The 21,173-nt window shown below is 31.0% G+C and overlaps 1 protein-coding gene across 1 annotated transcript in view; it reads left to right on the top strand.

Annotated features, from left to right (window-relative positions):
* Positions 1-48: 48 nt before the first annotated feature.
* The window catches only part of LOC111628835 (bromodomain adjacent to zinc finger domain protein 1A-like), a gene marked incomplete at its 5' end in the record, with an annotated part of 39,002 nt that continues 17,877 nt past the window's right edge, over positions 49-21,173 (top strand). Inside the window, 4 exons of the mRNA XM_023372683.1 lie at positions 49-263; positions 5,916-6,066; positions 10,303-11,371; positions 17,989-18,071. Of these exons, the coding sequence (XP_023228451.1) occupies positions 49-263; positions 5,916-6,066; positions 10,303-11,371; positions 17,989-18,071 (1,518 nt within the window). The remainder of the gene's footprint in view (positions 264-5,915; positions 6,067-10,302; positions 11,372-17,988; positions 18,072-21,173) is intronic.

Raw genomic sequence — 21,173 nt, 5'->3', positions numbered from 1 at the left:
TGAAATATATAATATAAGTTTACAATACCTATAAACTAATTATTATTTTGTAGGATCTACATTAATAAATTTGACATTAGATTCCAACACTGTAACAGAAATGTTACGAATTCATCTTATTTCTTCTGGTTCACAATTTAAACGTGATAGACGGCAAAGTGTTCCTGATTATATAGAGGATGATCCTGGACTTTTATTTAAATTGGAAGAACCTGTATTATTAAAAGATCTTTCATCTGTATCTGTGTATGAATTATCAACAGGTATTTTTACTTGATTTATTTATTTTTTTTTTTCATGATCTACTCAATTTATCATAAGATTTTTAAAGAAATTAATTATAATTTATCTATATTAAATATGTATATAAAATTTTGTTGTGTGTAAAAATGTACACACAGCAGTTTTATATGAATAATATGCATATATTATAAACAAGGAATGGACCAAATGAGGGTCTTTGGCCAAATGCAAAGTAATTATTCAAATGTTACTGTTGCTGAATAGCAAATATTCTTACCTTCCTGACTGCTGAAAATCCAGTGATTTATTTGATACTGCTAAACAGAAAGGTTAGGCTCTAAATCTTAGAATAAGATGGAAGGCAGCAGCATCAATTAATAATGAAGATTATATAAATTTTTATTTTTAAGAAATTATTAATATGTAATGAAAATTAAATCTTGCTAGTGGGAATCATATTTTCTCTCTCTGCCATATAACTTAGTCAGTGAAAGTATGTTATGTTCAGCAAAGCTATTTATGATAACCAACAAATGACAGTTTCCTATGAATACAAAACCATTACAATTTCACTCTTGAATTTGATTATTAATAAATAACATTTGCTCAAGATCATTTATTACATTACATTTGTTTCAGAAAGGGATAAATAACAATATTTTTAAATATTTGAGATTGTAAATGTTATTTTCATCCTGGTTTCCTTCCCCCAAACTGAAATGGCATAGTTAAATAGTTCACCATTGGCTGCATTCAGCAGACTCAACAGTTGTAACTGAGCAAATTGATAGTTGTTATGTAGCAACCTGAATCTGCTGAACGATGAGCGACATATGGGTTGGAAAAACCTCATTGATCAGTTTCAGGTAGAATAAATGAAAGACGTTGCCAAATGTGACGTCAAAACACCAAACATGTTCTGAAAGAATGCTACTGTAGAGGGCATTCAGCGGGAAAATAATGAGTTGAGTATGTTCCAAAACTTTTAAATCTTTAAGCACAACGGCTTTTAGAATCTCAGAACGTTTAACCTGAAAAAGGCCGAAGAATACGGTCGAAAACATTTGTTTTTTCAAATAAATATTTTACTGGTCACTCAAAGGTTTATTGTGAATCTATTTTTATATATATTGTACCAGCACCTGATGAAGAGGAACCTTTACACAAAATACTCAACAGCTCTGAAACTGTTGAGTCTGCTGAACACAGCCATTGAGTCAGTTCATGCTTATTTGGTCTGGATATCAAATACCTATGTTTAGTATTTGGCCAAAGACTGAATAATATCAAATGTTTAGTCCAATGCTAATTTAAACTTTATTTTTAAAATTGATTTAGTTGATTGAATTGATTGAAATTTCCTCCACAATAAATTAAATTGTGGAGGAAATTTAACATGAAAAAATAGATATTTTGGAATAACTTGACTATATTAAATATATAGTGTGAATATTTTGAAACTTGAGGAGAATATTTAATCACCAATTTTAAACAAATAGCATAAAGAAAATTTAAATCATGAGCATTTCTAATGAAACATCAAATTAGTTTTGTAATAAGTCAAATAAAACTACTGGCCTAAAGTTTGATATTTAAATACAGTAGTTGGCAGTTTATATTTGAAGGGAAACTTCAAATCTGTTATAATAAATTGATTATCAAAATGAAATGAAGACTGGTAAGATAAATCATAATGCCATGTTAAGGTGACATGTATTTTGATATAAACAAAACTCAATTTTAATATTGAAAATAAAATTTTTGTTACATTTTTTTTTTCTTGGTTATACCAAAATTAAAAACCATTGTTTAAATGTATTGTATAATGTTTGTCTGTAAAATATGTGAAAAGGAAAGGAAAATATAGAAAAATATTTATATAAAAGTTTTTAAGAAACTGAATCAAGACTGGGGAGTTGATAGCTGTATGGGTGAAATATAATTTACTGTTTCAGAAAAGATCATAGGCAATGTCAGATTGATTTTATGGAAAAAAGAATTGTTTGAAAATTTTTCAAGAATTATGAAATGATGTTTATATGTTTAGAATTTATGAACTCCATTGCTATAATGAAATTCTTATGTCCATGCATCTGTAATTTAACTGAAAATATAAGATATGTTTTTCTTTTTTTATCTGCTCTAATCAATAAAGAGAAATTATAGGTTAAACTTCAAGTTATTGACAAAATGTCAAATTCCTAGTTTTTATAAGGCTCTATTAAAATGTAAAAATTATGACTATATACAAATTTATATTTTTTAAAACTTATTGGGGAAAAACCAATTGATATAAACATTTTAATATTTAAGTTACATATATTAGTAAGATTCCTGAAAATGGCCGTAACTCAATTTCAAAAACAAATGTAGTTATTGTCCTTAGCATGGCAGAATTACCATAGAAAGATTGATTCTCCTTCATGGGGAAGACTACTAATATAATAAATGTAATAAATATAACAAATAATTGCAGACATTGTAATTTTTTAATAAAACAATCACATTTTACATAAATTAACAACCCTAGAGACTTGAATAATATACCACGAAGTTCAAATACAATTAATCTGGACATTGTATAATATATAAAAACATAGATATTATAAAACAGTTGTCATTCCTGAAGGAGTTTCATAATAAATATTCTGATAATCTTACCCATAATTATGTTGATAAAATTGTATCAAATTGCTTGATAATTGTACTACTATGAAGAGATTGAAACATTTATGGTTGCCATACGTGATTGGGTTGTAAATTCAAAATATCATAAAATTTTATATTGTGTCTGAAACAAAACAATATAGCTCTTCAACAGAATTTAAGATATAGTTATTTAATTACATGCATAATACCTTACCTATTTTCCACAGTTGTTTTGTTTCCTGGGCAGTTTCTATGTTGTTGATTTTACCAATATAGATATTTTGTTTAGTATGGTTGTTTGAGATAAACAAGTATGATATATAGATCTTAATTATAGATTTGCTGTATTCTTATGTTTTAAGTAAATAATCCTATATTTATAGGTATAGTATTTTGTTCAGCAAGTAAAATATCCAAAGGTTAAAACGTACAATTTATTCAATTCTTTATTCTACATATGAATTTCAGGTTGGCATGAACTCTCAACCCTCTTCAGTGTTATATAATTTGTATGTTTTTATATAGAAACAACCATAGGCAGCGATTCGATTTTAAGTACAAGTGATTCTGTAAATTTGTAAGGTGATTGATGGTTTACCTTTAAAAAGTTCACATAAATTAAAAATGAAGTTTTTAAATGTTCATAAGTAGCCAGCTGTCTTAATATTATATAAACAAGATTGTAAAGGAAAAAATATTAAATTTTATATGGTGTAATGCCCAACATCTCTCATGGGATTAAGAAATGAATAAAATCTTAAAACACTGGTTATGCACTTGTACTTGAAATTGGATCTCCACCTATGGTTGTTTCTATAGAAAAACATACAAATTATATAGCACTGAAGAGGAGTTGAAAGTTCATGTCAACCCGAAATTCATATGTAGAATAAAGAATTGAATAAATTGTACATTTTAACCTTTGGATATTTTACTTGCTGAACAAAATACTATACTCTATAAATATAGGATTATTTAGTTAAAATGCATGATGTACGGATATTGATTATTAATGAATGATGACTGGTCTATTGTGATGGATGAATACATTTTCTGGTATTGTACTTGGCATCAAATGAATACAGTACATATTTAAATCACAGTAAAACCAGGTTTGATTCCATGAGAATATGTCCAAGATAGAGAGAGTGAGTAGTTTTTGTCCTGAAAGCATGGAAATTAATCTAGATTTGCAGGCATAGTGTGCCTATTCTAAGATATATAAAGAAAAGTGTGTTGACTGAATAGCATTTTAAATATGAATGCAATCATTACATTGTGCTTTGAGAGGGTCTAATAGTCTCACAATTGATTTAACCAAACTTGGCAATCAACACACGGGTGATCTGCCAAGGAGGATGCCTTCTGGAAAACCTTCTAAGATGAACTGGCCCCTATTTTGATGATAGACATGTAGAAAACTGAGGAAATCCCATGTCAGCTTGTTGGTGAGGAGCAAATCCATGAAGAGTTGGTTTGGTGATTTTATCCACTCAACCACTGGCAGATAATAGTCATGAGAAGCCTAGGGTGGATAAGCTATCAGCCTACCACTCTGAGAGACCCAAAATTGAATCCAGGTCACCAAACCCAAGAATGTTTCAGGAAGTGATCTATTCTGGATATGTTGGGTCTGGTCCCTCAACATCCAGCCACTTCATTGAGTGCCTGGCTGAACCAATCACGGGCTTGAAAAAGGCCTTGTTGGCACATACAGAGCAACGAAAAATCTTTTAATTTATATACACTTTACAATCAAGGACTGGTGTAAGTTCAGAAATACATTAATGAATGGTTCACATTTACAACAGTAAATCCCAACAAGCAGCAAACAAATTGCCAATCTTTTCTCCAAAGCTAAAAATTAGCCATATTTATAGCCAATTTTCAGTATAACTTTCTGGGCATGGCAAGAGATGCTGAAGTCAGAATTCTGAACAGCTTAGTGATGGAGCTAAGAATGTTCTGAGCATCATTGAATGATTCTTTGCCAAATAGCTAGAAAAAATGGCAAAGTTAAAATTACTGTACAATAGTGTAGTCTCTGTACTCATTAACATAGCAACTATATTTTTAAAAATGAACTTATTTAATTTGGTACAAGAAGCCATTACAGTCATAAGCATAAAATTCTTAAAACCAAAGAGAGGTGGAGTGACTTCACTAAGCACAGTAAGTTTACTAAAAGTAGTCTGAGTAAATGAATGGGAATTCCTGCTTGTTCTTATTATTCAATGAAATTACTTTGACATTTGCTTTTTCTAGACATTTCTAAAGCTAGTTTTTAACTTTAGAGTAACTGTCACCTGCATCAAAATTTTGTACATGAAAAAATTACTGTGTAATAAAAGTGTTTGCTACACAGTAAAAAGGGGGGTTGGTACTTCTATACTTTATTAACATTTTACTCTATTTTGCAGCCTAAATTGTATAATGGAGATAATATAAAATTTTACCTTTTACTTTTTTGATAGGACTGTTGTAATTAAGAAAAGTTTGTTATAGTTTTTTCTTGGTTTTTTGTTAAATCTAAAGCTTTGTTTTCTTTTGATCTATGGCTTTGCTTTACACAATAAATCCAAGACTTGTCATTCATAGAGAAAATGAAAACAAACTAAACATATGAAAATCTATGCCATAAAACATTATTAAAAATGAATTTTATATTATTTTTGTATTTATTTTTTGTAAATAAAAATAAAGTAAATAAATCAGTGATTAAAGATCTGTAATAACAGAAGGACACTGTTTTGTATATAGAGAAGTCTGTTACAGCAAATGAGTTTTCTTATAATTTTCCTATACTTTTGGACACACTAACATCAGTCATCTGTAATAACACGAGGTCCAAAATATCAAGCTTTTACTGTATATGTAATATGCATATTGTATATACAGTATATAAAAATCATTTCTGATTATGTAAATTTTACTTGAGTGAATTATAGTTATATTACAATATTTTTGCATTAAAAATTGTATTCTGCCAAACATATTAATTAAAAATGTTTTTTATATTACAGAAAATAGATTGAAAATTTTCAAAGTACTGATAGACCAATTTTTGACATATGACATGTTTCATGAAGTCATTGATGAAAAGAATGAAAAACTTCGTTTAGCCAAAATTGAACTGAGACAGTTACAACTTGCTTATAAAAAAGAAATTGAAAGGTAAATTTTTTTTACTTGGGTTAGAAAGTACTGTTTCTAATGACAGCTTGAAAGATGTGGAAACCTACAAAATTTGTATGTTCATTTAACAAAATGAAACTTGATAGCAGAAAGGTGAATGATTTCTTCCAGATTAATGTAAATTTTAATTAGCTGTACTCTGATCAACACTAAAGCAATGATTTTCAACTTCTTTTCGAAATTTAATTTGCTGGCCTCCTATTTTGATACAAAATAGGAATAAATGACAAATGGGATTACAACTATCACCTTTTCAAATTACTGGAGCAATCAAATAAAAACAAAATCTTTAAATACCAGTAACAGAATTTTAATAAAAACTCCAAATGTTTTTGGCCTTTACCTAGGCCTGCCTCAGGTTTTTTAACGAAACAGAATTCCAAAATGGAATGTTAGAACGGTAATATTCAAAAAATCAATTTTTAAGATTTCGAATACCTCACAACATAAGCCAAATTCATGCTGTAGACAGGCTAAAAATCGTAAATGTATGATCATCTAATTCAATTTTACGAGCTCTATGATGGCTTTTTACCCCCATTCCTGTTAGACTTATCACACCATCAATTTGAAACAGGACAATCTTTAGAAAATCACATTTTTTATTTCCTAGAGTACTAGAGTATGCATTTCAGATTTCAAGTCCCTTTTCAACTCTTTGTGATGTAAATGGTTATGAGAAGCACAGAAATGGTGATAATTGATAACCTACAGATGATACCTGTAAATTAATAATTATCATCTGTATGTTATCAATCATCACCATTTTTGTGCTTCTCATAACCATTTACATCACAAAGAGTTGAAAAGGGACTTGAAATCTGAAATGCATACTCTAGTACTCTAGGAAATAAAAAATGTGATTTTCTAAAGATTGTCCTGTTTCAAATTGATGGTGTGATAAGTCTAACAGGAATGGGGGTAAAAAGCCATCATAGAGCTCATAAAATTGAATTAGATAATCATACATTTACGATTTTTAGCCTGTCTACAGCATGAATTTGGCTTATGTTGTGAGGTATTCGAAATCTTAAAAATTGATTTTTTGAATATTACCGTTCTAACATTCCATTTTGGAATTCTGTTTCGTTAAAAAACCTGAGGCAGGCCTAGGTAAAGGCCAAAAACATTTGGAGTTTTCATTAAAATTCTGTTACTGGTATTTAAAGATTTTTTTATTTTACAAATAGGATGAAATAAAAAAAAAGTCAAATAGAAATTTATTTATATTTACATGTAAATAATTATATTCTATTAACAAAAAAGGGGAGAAAATCAGACTTTGGGGAGAGGAAAAATATACATAAAATTTCTTGCATTGTAGTTTTCTTTCTGATCATTTTTTACAATAACTATTTTCCTATTTGTATCACAAGTAACATAAAGAAATAAAATTAATTTACTTTTATAAAATAGCTATATGTATATATTTTTTTTTAGTTAGAAATATATCATCAGTATATTAGTAGAACTAACATCAGTATATTATAGAAAATATAACCTCCCAATTTATTAAATATTGTTTGAATTTTGTATTATCCATATAACATTTCAATTTATATTTTATCAAATGTAAAGGTAGAATAGTGTTATAGTAGATTAATGAAACTTTTATATCTTAACAAATCTAATCTTATCATGTACATAATTTGTTACATATTTCAAACCATCTTAAACAGGTCTGAATATGTCTAAACAATAATTTAATATATTACAGGCATATTTAAAGTGAAAATTGTATACTGATATACCATTCTAGTATAAATATATTTTGAGATGATGTGACTTGTTTTATGCTCAAATTAATAGCATCTATGGGATTCAATAAATATATTTTATTAATATACACTTAAAAAATTTGCATAGAATTGAAAAAGGAAAGTACAGGATGTCTAGTGTTTGCCTACCATTTTGAAACATAAATACATTCACTTATTGATCATATTTATTGACAATAGTGATAAAGGAAGGATTATTGTTACAACAAATAAATATAAATATATATGTATAACTTCACTTTGATACTAGATACTCTCCATCCAAGTTCATACTCATTCACTATTGACCACATTTTCCATCACTTGTAACAGGGTAGATGCTTGTATATCTTTCATTTCTTCCACAGTTTTATGCTTAGACGTGTTTAGATCTGGCAGGCATGTTTAAAATACTGCTTTGATGGACAGCACTCCTCACATGCTCAATGTTTTTCAGCATCTGCACACATTTCACATTTCATCCTGATTTCTTATCTAATACAGTGCAAAACATCACCCTTTTCATGATGTGATTGGGTACTCTCCGTGTCTTCCAATATTGAAGTGTCACCTAGGTACTCTGTATCTTGACAACAGAACTGCCATTTTTGAAGGTCTTAATAACAATGTACAGCCAACCAGTGCTCCTTGTTTACTGAAATGGCTTCTGTTGCTGAACAGGTTTGTGCATATTACAACATCCCCACTTTGAGGCTATGTGAGTCAAAATGGTAGGTAAATGCTGGTAAACCCTCTATTTTGTGCTTAAATGTATTTTACTTGAGTTTAACATAAATGTAAAATAGTGTTTGTCCAAATCAGTTTTCATTTCTCTCTCATAAGTAGTATTTTTGTATAATAGAGCAACTTATATAAATTAAAAATTTCTGCATTCTTAAATTGAAAACATGGTTAAAATATTTTCTTTGCTAGGTAATTTACCGCATTTACTCGTATATAGGATGAGGTGTGAGTTTAAAGATCAAAATAAAGAAAATTAGATTTATTAATACAGTTCTAATTTTATTTTGTTTAATCACAAGTAAAATATCAAATGCACACATTGTCCCACAAAAATTACTGGCGTTTTAAACTTTAAGGAAAAATCCTGTAAAATTAACAATATAATTTGCTCATGTAAAGTTGGATAATACGAAACTTTTTTTTTGCCAATTCTTAACAGTTAAATCCACTCTTCATTGATTACACTTATGAGTTTCTCCAAATTCTGATTTCCAAATAATCATTGTTTTCACGTGGGAATGGATTAAAACTTATATCAGGCTTCCGTGTGATTTTGGAATTTCAAATTGGAATTTGTCAAAGTCTTTGCTTTTCCTATTCCTATTGCTATTCATCTTTACTCTTGACACTATACAAGAACGATTCAAATGACCCAGATAAAATACTTATGTTTTTAAATACAAGTGGGTAAGCATCTGGTAAAAAATGCGAATACATGGTTCACAAAAATTATTTGCAAAAACGCAAAAAATCTTTCATTCACATGAATAGGGCGACCTAGGAAGTTGTGATAAATGAATAAAGACCTTGTTGTATATGTGAGTAAATACGGTACTGTACATTGTATGATTCAATAAATAATTTATAGCTGATATCTAAAAGGAGAGAGCAAGTTTGACCACAAATAGGTCTTGCATTGGAAATTATCATCAATGATATAATTTTACATCATGACTAAAAAACATTTTATTGAAAAGACTGTAAATTAAGCTAAGCTACATGATACATGTAGTCTACATTTTATCTTATTACATTTTTAGTCTTGTTACATAGACTATAAATATTTTAAAAAGGAAAAGCATATAAAATATATTAATGATTTATAAATTTGGATTTGTTTTGATAAACCACCACCAATAACTGAGTTATAGATTAATTCTTTATTTCTCAATGTTTTAATATATTCTGACTATAATATAAACAGAAGCCCTAAAATACATTCCTCATTGAAAAAGTTAGCCTATATTAAAATGTTCTTAGAAATAAAGTATTTGAAGAATGTTTTCGAACCTGTTGAAACATAACATATATATAAAACAATGATTTCTATAATAATAATTTAAAAATTTATTCAATTTAATATTTGATTATAATTTATTTTTGGATTGATAAGATTTATATAGTATCCAGTTTAATATTTCATTTTATTCTTTAATTACTGTATTGTTTTCAGGTTTTTTTTTAAACAGTAAATGTAAGCTTTGAATAATATAATGTATTATTTCAATTATTGTGTATGATGGTAGTAATCAAAACTGAATGTATGATACTTTTTATCATATTCAGTGAGATTCTGTTTTGAGTTTTGCTATATAATTTATTTTAAAAAATCAAAATTTTATATCTCCAAATTTGTTTAGTTTTCCATAGATATATTTGAAAACCTATTTATATAAAGAAGTTGAAAAACTAATTTAAAATTTTTAAATTTCAGTTCTGGGAAATTAATTAATGAATCTGGAGAATCTGAAGATGATAAAATAGCAAATTTAATATCAAATAAAATAATGACACGTAAAGAACAACAAGAACTACTTGAACCATTAAATAAAAGAAAAGATCTTGATAATAAAATATCTGAAGTAAAAAATAGCATAAGTAATCTCCAGAATGATGTAGATGTAATATTACTTGGAAGAGATCGTTCCTATCGCCGATTTTGGATGTTTAAAACAATTGCAGGATTATTTGTTGAGGATGATGATCCATTTGTAGGAGATTGTCAACCTGTACCAACACCTTATAATCCAAATTGTAATCCATCATTTTCCAATGAACTTCCTTTACCTTTTATGAAGAAATTTTTACAGTCATCGTCTGATGAAAAAAGTACAAATAGTGATAAGGAGAATGAATTAATTGATAATCCAGCACAAAATCATAATAATGAATTAAATTGTGTAAAATCATCTGATTTATTAGACACTACCTTGAATGGAAAAACAACAGAATATTCACATAATGATGAATTAAAAATATCTGAATCGGAACTTGCTCAACGAGAATTTTTGTATAGAATTGATGTGAATAATTCATTATGTAGAAAACAACTGTGTGAAGACAAAAATTCTTATCAAAAAAAGGATAACCCAGTTTCTGGTGTTTGTACCGCGTGTTCATTAACTTGTCCAGTACATGGAAAAACTGTTCAAAGAACTGCATGGTCATTTTACCATAAAACTGAAGATTTAGATCAACTTATAGCAGCACTTAATACTCGTGGGTTTCGTGAAAGAAATTTAAGGAATGAATTAATTAATAATAAGATAAATATTCAAAAATCTTTAGAAAAGTGTCCTGTCCATTTATTAAATAATGAATCGATAGAATATTATCAGTACAAGGAACGTCGTAAATCTCAGCGACAAGGAAATAAATCTCAAAGTAATAAACCATCTCAGTATGCTTGTATGCTTCCTGAAGAAGCCTTGGAAATGGTTTTGACAGATGCTATTTTAGAAATGGAAGACAATTTACATGCTGGTTATCTTGGTAAACTAAAGGTAATTGTTAATACTTAATATTAATGACATTACAATCTGCATATTATCTTAATTCTAAAAATTAAAGATTAACTTTGTGTAAAATACAATATTTCAAAAACATTAATAGATATGTTTGCATTTGCTGATGTTGGGAGTAACCATGTTATCCCAATTTAAAATATTACTGCTGTATACTCTTGGTAACTGAATCAATTTTGTTTATCTTTCTAAAAATAGGTTAAAGTTGTAAAATTCATGTGTCTTATAATATAAATATATTTAATGTATTCAACGGTGGCGTGCCATGACATTTGATGATAGGGAAGCTGTGTTTCTGTAAGAAGCCGACTTTCAGGGGCAATCAGTTAATTGCACATGGTCTAGGGTCCATTCGTATTCGTTCGATAAGCCAGTAAAAACTGTAAACATCACAATTACATTCTGAATCGCTAGCCACAATATAAGGAGTACAATTAAAAATAAAATAATAAAAACTTACTTGGTAAAATGTGCAGTGGATGTACCAGTACATACCTGGTACAAAATATTCAATTGTATGACTATACTATAAAGAAAATTATAATTAAATATAGCTTTGTAAAGAAACATACATAAAAATAACATAAAATATTATTTTCTTTTTAAATCTTAAAACAATTCACTTAGTCAAATAGCTCCCTACGAGTGACTAATGGATGGAATCAAAGATGGTCCTGGTAGGTACATGCATGTAGACTGCCAAATCTCAAGGGTGCCAATACTGGTCAATGTCAAGTGCCTCTTTTGTTGCATCACTAGTATACTTCAAAGGACGCGACAGGTTGTTGTAAATTCCAAAATTTACTTTTCAGTTACTCTCATTGGAAAAATTTCTGTCTTTATTACATCTAATACTGCAAAGAAATCAGTCCCCACTGTACTCGGCTAGAGATTGATTTGGTTAAGCTTTTAAGTAAAATTCCAGCTCTTTCAGCGGGGTTTTATGTCCCTAATTCCCTAATATCTTAACTATTTAACTACTACTTAAGTAGTAAAATAATTAAGAGATTAGGTTACTTTGTACTTGAATATTTGTAGTCTTGGGGAAAAAGTTGAAAGACAAATTCTTATGACAAAGATACATAAATTGTAAATTTAAGGAAAATGTTTAAGATTGAAATCCGTAAGTAATATAAGATGGGAGAGCGGAATAAAAATATCAAATATTTTAATGGATTTTTATTAAACTCCTGTCAACTATACAGAACTATCATAAAAACATACCAGTAAATTCCTATCGGTTGGTTTAACCTTTCAGCAGTGGGATAGTCAGGTATGGTTAGGGAATTCAATCCCGGCCCTTATTTCTAATCCCGGGATTATACTTAGTCAATCCCGTGATCCCAGGATTATTTCGGTATTGAGGGTTAATAAAAAATAAGCAAATCCTACAGAAATCAGCACTTTAATCAACAAATCAAAATTTAGACAAAAATCAACATATTTTTCAGTATACACCTTGCTAATCTAATCACTCTAACTGATCAGTCTTCATGTTAAAGTTATTCTTTTTCAAGCATCACTGAGGTCGCTTTAAACTTACATAAATTGAAAAAAAACCTTTATTTAACAAACTATGCAAATAAACATTGAAAATTAACAAAAATCTCTCTTAACATCGACTAAATAGACGACTTTCACGTAACAACCTAGTAAGTAGGTAGTATAGTAAGTTTCTTAGCAAAAAGTATTTTAAAATAATAATCATATCTCTAATGTGATTAACATAATAACAGTCACATTTTTCTTAAATGTAAAGAAAACAAATCTAATAGGAACATTCTAATTTGAATTGTGAAAATATGATCTGAGAAATAATAATGCATCCAGTGTCTCATCACCAAGTCTGCTTCTCAATTTGTTGCACATATATGCAGCTGCTGAGAAAGCACGTTCAGGTTCGATGGAAGTTGGAGGAATCGTTAATACTTATAAGCCCGCTCTAGGTTATAGCACTGAGTAGAATTTGAAGACTCATACAGGTTCATTTCTTTCTTAACAATTTTGTAAATTAAATTAAACATGTTAATTTTGTAAATTCAGTCTGTCTCTCTCTCAGCGTCCAGCAAACCACTACCCCCATACGTAAAAGGGTTTTCTCGCATCATCCTGACAGATCACGGGCAAGGCGAGGGTTGTAACCTTTCACCTTAGGTTGTGACCCCCCATGCAAGAGGCATTGGTCTATATTACCCACACTGGCAAAACAAGATGGCTGACACATTAACAGGTGAAATGCACTGAGCAGTGCTGTCAACTGCACCAGAAAATCAATTGGTGCCCATGAAAATTCAAAAACACAAAAATGAAGTATATTACCAGGTAACCCAGTGAGAACTGCTTGCCTGTCATTTTAGTTCAAAATACAAGAAGTTTTATTCTAAGCAAGCATAACAAACCCGCTAGGTTAATTTCTGCTGCTTGTTTGAAGTAAAATTTCTTGTATTTTATATTAAAATGATAGGCAAGCAATTCTGTTAAGAGCACTGGCATTGAATGTTTCGCTTCATGCAATCTATTTTGCAACTTTTTTAAAATGATGGAATCTCAGGATCAGGAAAACTTAATCCCGAAAATTTCAGGACTGAAAAGTGGTTGGGATCCCGGTATCAAATCCTCTAGGTATGGTGCTACCTCAAAGTAGTGGAGAATAAACGTGGGAAATTTTTAAAGTATTTTTCCATGCATTTTTTTCTCATTACCATTTCAGAAGAAGATTTTGTAAACAGTTATGTCTAAAGAACTAGTAAAAAATTTTTTTCAGTAGTTTTTGGCGATACCCCAAAAGAATTTAATGGATATATTTGTCCCTCACCACTGCCACACAATCGACCTGAACGGATATATCCATCCCTCACTGTTGAGTTGTTAAATTATAAATCTACTCATGATTCACATAATTGGGCGAGGGTGGCCAAATATCTAGCAGGCACGCGGCTAACAGCCCAGAACAGGTCCTGCATAGAATCATTGGAAGCATTGTGTGTGTGTAGCTTCCACCAGCTAAACCACATGAGGTTGGTGCTCTGTAAAGCATATGCGCGAATGTGTATAATCTGGCTGTTTGGAAGTTGACCTGGTTTCGACAATACAGCGCTTCCATTCCGCCACTGATATTTGAATATACAATAGCAATCTTATCGTTTTTTTCACACAGTATAGAAATTTTTATTGATAATAAGCGGTTATAATAAAAATGTGATTTATACATGTGCTGTGCAAAACTTAAGGACAAGATAAAGTAACAGAACTTATGAACAACTCGGTAGAAATGAATGAAGACCTCTGGCAAGATGCGGGTGCATCTTGCCAGAGGTCTCTCGATTGTGCACAGAAAGCTGGACATCACATGATATCAGGTCAGCGTAACCATGGCGCCAAATGTGGCTGGCCACACAACACGAGGCAGTTGAAGAAATGGTAAAAGACAGTGTGTGTCAATCAGTGAGCAGTTACGATGCACTGTGGTAGTGTTCTTCATTACACTTCACACAGGGAAGAATCATCGGGAGACTGGAAGAACAAAGTGTGATGAGTGTAGCCCAGAAGTTTGGTATTGCTCACAGCATTGTTTCACATTCATGGGGAGCATTCCAAACCACAGGCACTGCTGTCTGAAGGAGAGGAGGTGGTCGACCACGATCAACTACAGCAGCAGATGACTGCTACATTGTACAACAGGCATTAAGGGACCCACATCAATCTGCAGGTGCAGTTGCAACCATATATAACAGGACTGCAAGACACACAATCTCACGCTTCACAGTGGTACTGTGACTGCATAGGGGTGGTCTCTTTGCCCGACAACCAGTACATTGCGTTTCATTGACACCAGCACATCAGTGGCACCATTTGCGATGGTGTCAAGAGTATAGGGACTGAACCAGTGAGGAGTAGGGTTGTGTACTTTTCTTGGATGAGAGCAGGTTCAGTCTGAGTAGTGATTCTGGACATACCCTCATATGGCGAGGGGTGGGAATGTGTAATGCACCCAGGAGCATTGCAGACATGATCATTTTGGTGGTCAAGGTATTATGGTGTGGGGAGGCATAATGTTGCATGGGTGTACTGACCTCCAAATTTTTGAATGCAGTACTGTCACTGGTCAGCGTTATTGTGATACTGTACTCCATCCCCGTGTGCGTCTTTTCAGGGATGCATTCAGCCCTGACTTTGTTATAGATGACAATGCTCAACCGCATCAAACAGTGCAGATGGAGGAGCTCTTGGAGCAAGATGATGTTTGGTGAATGGACTGGCCTGCCCATTCTCCCGACTTAAATCCCATCGAGCACGTGTGGGATGCATTGGGGAGATGTATTGCAGCACATCCACATGCACCAACAACCATCCAGCAGTTGCCAACCATGCTGGTGGAGGAGTGGAACGCCCTACCACAGGAACTCTATCAACCTTGTGGCCAGCATGGGAGCAAATTGTAGAGTATGCATTGCTGTCCATGGTGATCACACACCCTAAGAACCATGTCCTGCCTTTTTGTAATGTCCAGGAGACCATCAGAAATCATGGTGACTTCAGTGTAATTATTGTCATTGAATAAAAGTGTCATTTCTGTTCGTCTTGTTGTGTATTTCTGTCAGTTACCTTCTGTACTATACTGTAGCAGTTCTTTCTATGTATGGGCTAAGTTTCATCAAGCTATGTTATTTGGCAGTGACACAACATGCAAACATTACTTATGTCCTTAAGTTTTGCACAACAGTGTACAAAATATTTTTTTGGAATTTTTTTAGTATTTGAATTATATCATATTGAAAGTGTCTCTCTCTATCTCTCTCTTGCATTCTAAGATCATCTTACTAATTGTTTACCAGAAGTCTGTAATATGACTCTCATAATTAGAACAATAAAAATTTTGAGAGAGATGGGATGAGCCATTATTTATAAATGCTTCCCTGGTTGAAAAGGAGTTAATCCCTAGATGATTTCCCAATATTGTCCCTTGATTTTCTGAGTCTGAAATAGATGATGTCTTCATTTACCTTTCTTTTGTCTTAAGTGTTAGAAGGAATGTGAATCCATTATATATATAATAGATGCACATTATTAATCTAAATGTATATAAGCATAAGCATACACATGAAAGTACTTGTGTCTATTCTGTTCATACATCTGCATATGAGTATGAATGTAGTCAATCATGTGCTTCAAAACTTCAGTTTTTCAACCAATGAGAGAAGCTCTAATGCATTTAAATTGCAGTTTATAAAAGCATTTCTTAGTGAACTGAACTTGTATATCTGTTTTGAAAGTAATGTTCTGAAGAAAAAACAACTAATGGTGTCACTGGATAAATATTTTGGCACAATGTGCTCATTGATATTTAAAGTTTGAAGACAGGGTGACTATATTGCTGTTGCAAATATAGCTTATGATTGATCAGTGCTGGGTAGCAAGTGTTTGACTTCATATACCCAGTTCAATTGTTGAACATAGTAGTCACTGTCTATAGTCTGACGATCAGGAATAAGCTTCCTGTGTATTGGTCCCTCAAAATTCCACCAAATGCAAAGCAAGTCCTTTTGATTGAATTTACTTTTAACAATCTGTTCTACCATCTGACCAAGCTGTAACCATTGATTTCCTTTTTCAGGATTTAAGAAGTAGGTTTCATTTTTTTCTCTAGTTACAATTCGGAACCAGTCATTTTTTGTGCTTGCCAGTACAACAGTTTTTGAGGCTGTGTTCAAAAAGCCAAGATGATGGTATTGATGTTGGATTTTGAAGTCCTGAGCATAACCAACAATCTGCATTACTGATAGTTGGCTTGTGTTGAATAGTTTGGAGTTGTACTTGCTTGTTATTTTTACACAATTAGAAAAACTGCCAGCTGGCAAAAGTATTCACCCCCAATTAACAAAAACACCAATAGTGAAGTACAGATAAAACTANGAGCATAACCAACAATCTGCATTACTGATAGTTGGCTTGTGTTGAATAGTTTGGAGTAGTACTTGCTTGTTATTTTTACACAATTAGAAAAACTGCCAGCTGGCAAAAGTATTCACCCCCAATTAACAAAAACACCAATAGTGAAGTACAGATAAAACTACAGAATAGAAACACATGATTTATTAAATAACACATTAATGCATTAATTAATTAAAGTGTGAAAATTTAAAAATAAATAATAAAAAGCAATCCTCAAAATAGCTGTATACAGAAACAGCAAAAATCTTCCATTTCAGATATTCATTAAACATTTATTATGAAGTAGTGTTTAAAAATGTTCTGTTTACAATAAAAATGCTTTTCTTTTTTTATTTTCCACACTATAACAGCATTTGAAACATTAAATTTTTTTGCAATTGCTTTCCACTGACAATATCATGCAAATAATATAATATTCTCTGATAAGTAGGACACTATTTCATACTTTAGAATATCTGATTAGCCTAAAATGCAAGATCAACTGAAGTAGCTTGTTCCACTATATTAATATTTTTGTCTTTTTTCTTATGTTTATTTTCTTAAAAATTAACTGTTACACATATATCCTGGTGTGGAATGGCATGTTTATGAAGAAATCATCATCTTTAGAAATTTAATNTTTGATATATTTTAATTTATTACAGGTTGATGATCGTCTTGCATGGAGATTGAAATTAGAGAGAAAAACTGACAGGGTGTCTCAAGATAAAAAAACAGGAATAAATGAGTAAGTTTTATACTAAAATAAATACAGGTATAACCCATACAACAATACTACTATTTTGATCTAATACTGTTTTGGAAATCCTCTGTACAAAATTTTTCAATTTTTAAGTGTAAATTTCATTATTAATTTTTTTTTTTTTTTATTTAAGTAAGCATGCTTGTTATCTCAAATTTGTTTGCTCATGGATTTTATAATATTGAAAATTTACAAATTAATTTGTGCTTTTTATTGGGTTTACTCTAATGAAAACTGTAGGATGAAGAAGAAAAAATTGCACTAACTTTCCTATCAACTTGCTTAGTCTGTTAGGCTAGACCAGGGGTGGGCAACCAAGAGTTCAGTGGGAGCCAAAATGCTTGGGCGCTGCAATTTTGTACTTTTTTATTCTGTACCACATTTCTGTATTGCGATTTTATTATATAATATAAATATAATATAAAACAAATATTGAATTTTTTTAATAAACATATTTTCACAAAATTGTAGAAATAATAAAAAGCAGAAATTAACAGTTTCAGCAAGAGCTGCATGTAACTCAAAAAGAGCCACATTTGCCCATGTCTGGACTAGACAATCTCTAAAATGGAAAATGTTTGACTAAAAAATAAAGAATAGAGAGACAATCTGTTTCAAATTATTCTTCTTTTACTCAGAATCTGAGGAAAATAACTATCACAAAACCTAGACTCTCTACCCCTCCACTGATTTCATTTCCCCTTATTAACTCCTAAACCCTTTGTTGAAGCCACATCAAATTTTTCATGCTTATTCTCTGAGACTTTGGGGAAAGTAGATTTTTGTGAAATTCAGACACACCACTCTTCCCTGATTTGATCTCCTTGACACTTCATGATAAACTTAACAATTGTAAGCTAAAATAACAATTAATTAAAAATCTACTAATGTGAGGTAGATAATAAGGACTTATCACACCAGTGGTAATAAGTGATAAGTCCTTATTATCTACCTCACATTAGTAGATTTTTAATTTAATTATACCAAAGGCAAAAAGCAATTTTCTTTATATTAAAATAACCAAATTTGTAATGTGATTTTCATTTAATGTTTAGTCATTTTCCTGTTTGGATGTGCAGTGCCAGACATATCTGTTGGTTACTAATAAAACAAATATTTATGAACTCTAATACAAATTTATATTTTTATTAGAGTTTGTAAATATTTGTTTTAAAAATTATTTTTGTAAATTTAAAATACTTTAATTTATCTGGAGTTAAACATTTTTACTAGTTCAAATCCAGATAAAGAATTCATCATATCACGATAAACTGTATTCATAAAAGTACAGAATGAAGAACCTGTTAGTAGTTTCAACTTAGAACTGTCTCAACAATCTGTATGGAACAATTCTTTATAGTTTTTAGTCTGGAACAGTTCCTTTCGAATGGTTTCGACTGAAACTATCTATCTCTATTTCAGATTTTAGCCTTTAAGATTGTCAATGTGTTTTGTTTTATAGATTAATCTTTATATTTAGTAAAGTTTATTTAAACATAAGTGCTTTTTTTAACTGTAGGTGAGCAATCATTTGTAAAATGACAAATGAAATATGGCAGTAATTCAGTACTTGAATAATTCTGTATTCAATCACAAATTCTGGAAAAGTTCACTCAGTACTCAACTGAACAAATGCAACCTGCTAGAACAAATTTTCAATTAATAACATTTTTATTTCATCATCCATAAAAAATACGGAAATGATGATATTTTGTAAAAAGAAAATTCCCTTATTTAACTAAAATTAATATTTCTACCGTGTTTTGAAACCGTGTCATATTTTTTATATTTGTTCTATAAGCGCAATGTAGCGTAATAACAATCGCTGAGTTATTACGCTACATACTCTAGTACAGAGGTGTCCAACCTTTTTATTTCTCTGGGCCACATTGGAAGAAGTCATGGAGTTCTGGACCACAAGTATATTGTGACCCAATTTTTAAATATAAGAGTATATTTAAGGATTTGCATGTCTAGATCAGGGCTTCTTAAACTGTGGGTCACAACCTCATTTGGGGTCGCAAGATTTTAATGCAAAATTTTGAAAATAATTTGTGAGAATTTGAAAATGGCGTGCTTTGTATCAATAGATTTCATGAGTTGCACTTCGTGTCACTTCTGGTGCAGCGAGACAACGATTCAACACTGTAGTGCACCAGTGCATTGTTGTTTGCTTCCTTTGTTGCCAATGACACAATAGCTGCAGCTGGCCACTCACTCTTCAGGTTTGTCAGGATGTAAGCGTGCGACTATGCAGATGCGAGAGAGCGAATTTTCTGAGCAAGCGAGAATATGTGGTGAGAAGAGGTGAGAAGCGATAAATATCAAAACCTGTCAGATATGTGCAAGAACCAGAAATTCGCTCTCGCCAGCGTTATTTCTTGTTTCGCGTTTGTGCATGGTTTTCCTTTGCGAAAACAAAATCGCTCGCAACCTCTCGCTCACTCTAAATTTGCGTCTGCATAGTCGCACCCTAAGTGTATGCTCAGTTTTACATTATAGACATGCAGAAGCAACAGATAACAGAATATTTAGAAATGAGACTTGCAATCCAAAACTAATGGAAATGCTGCATGACATAATTGCTGAGGTGAACCCCTTAGCACAATGTTACAAAATGGTTGAGCAGCAAGAACAAGCCATGATTTAGTGTTCAATTATGTATACAGTAATACCCCGAACTTATGCGATAGGTGGGACCGAGTGGTAACCGTGTAAGTCGAATTCGTGTAAGTCGGGGTATAATTTCGCATATAAATATATACAAATAATTTTTAATTGGGGCCGGAGACTAAAGAAAACAATAATTTAGAAAAAAATGTTTAATGAAATCTTAGATAATACATATGTATAACAAATTAGGCCTATATTATTTTACAATTTTTCACATTTACTTGATTATTACGCCATAATTTTAACATTGTTTCCATCTCAGTGATCATTGACGTTTACAAATGATGCTTGAATTTAAAGATTGAGCATTTTTCACAGCTTCGAGAATTTTTTCTTTGCCTTTTATAATTGTTCTGACCGACAATTCCGGTAGATCAAACTTCTTTGCCAATTCACAAATTTTCATTTTTGTAT

The sequence above is a fragment of the Centruroides sculpturatus genome, unplaced genomic scaffold, assembly GCF_000671375.1.
Source record: "Centruroides sculpturatus isolate CEXI.00-Female unplaced genomic scaffold, Cexi_2.0 scaffold34, whole genome shotgun sequence".
NCBI classification, from domain to species: Eukaryota; Metazoa; Arthropoda; class Arachnida; order Scorpiones; family Buthidae; genus Centruroides; species Centruroides sculpturatus.
Note: the sequence above shows the minus strand (reverse complement) of the source record. Positions and strands in the feature narration are given on the sequence as shown.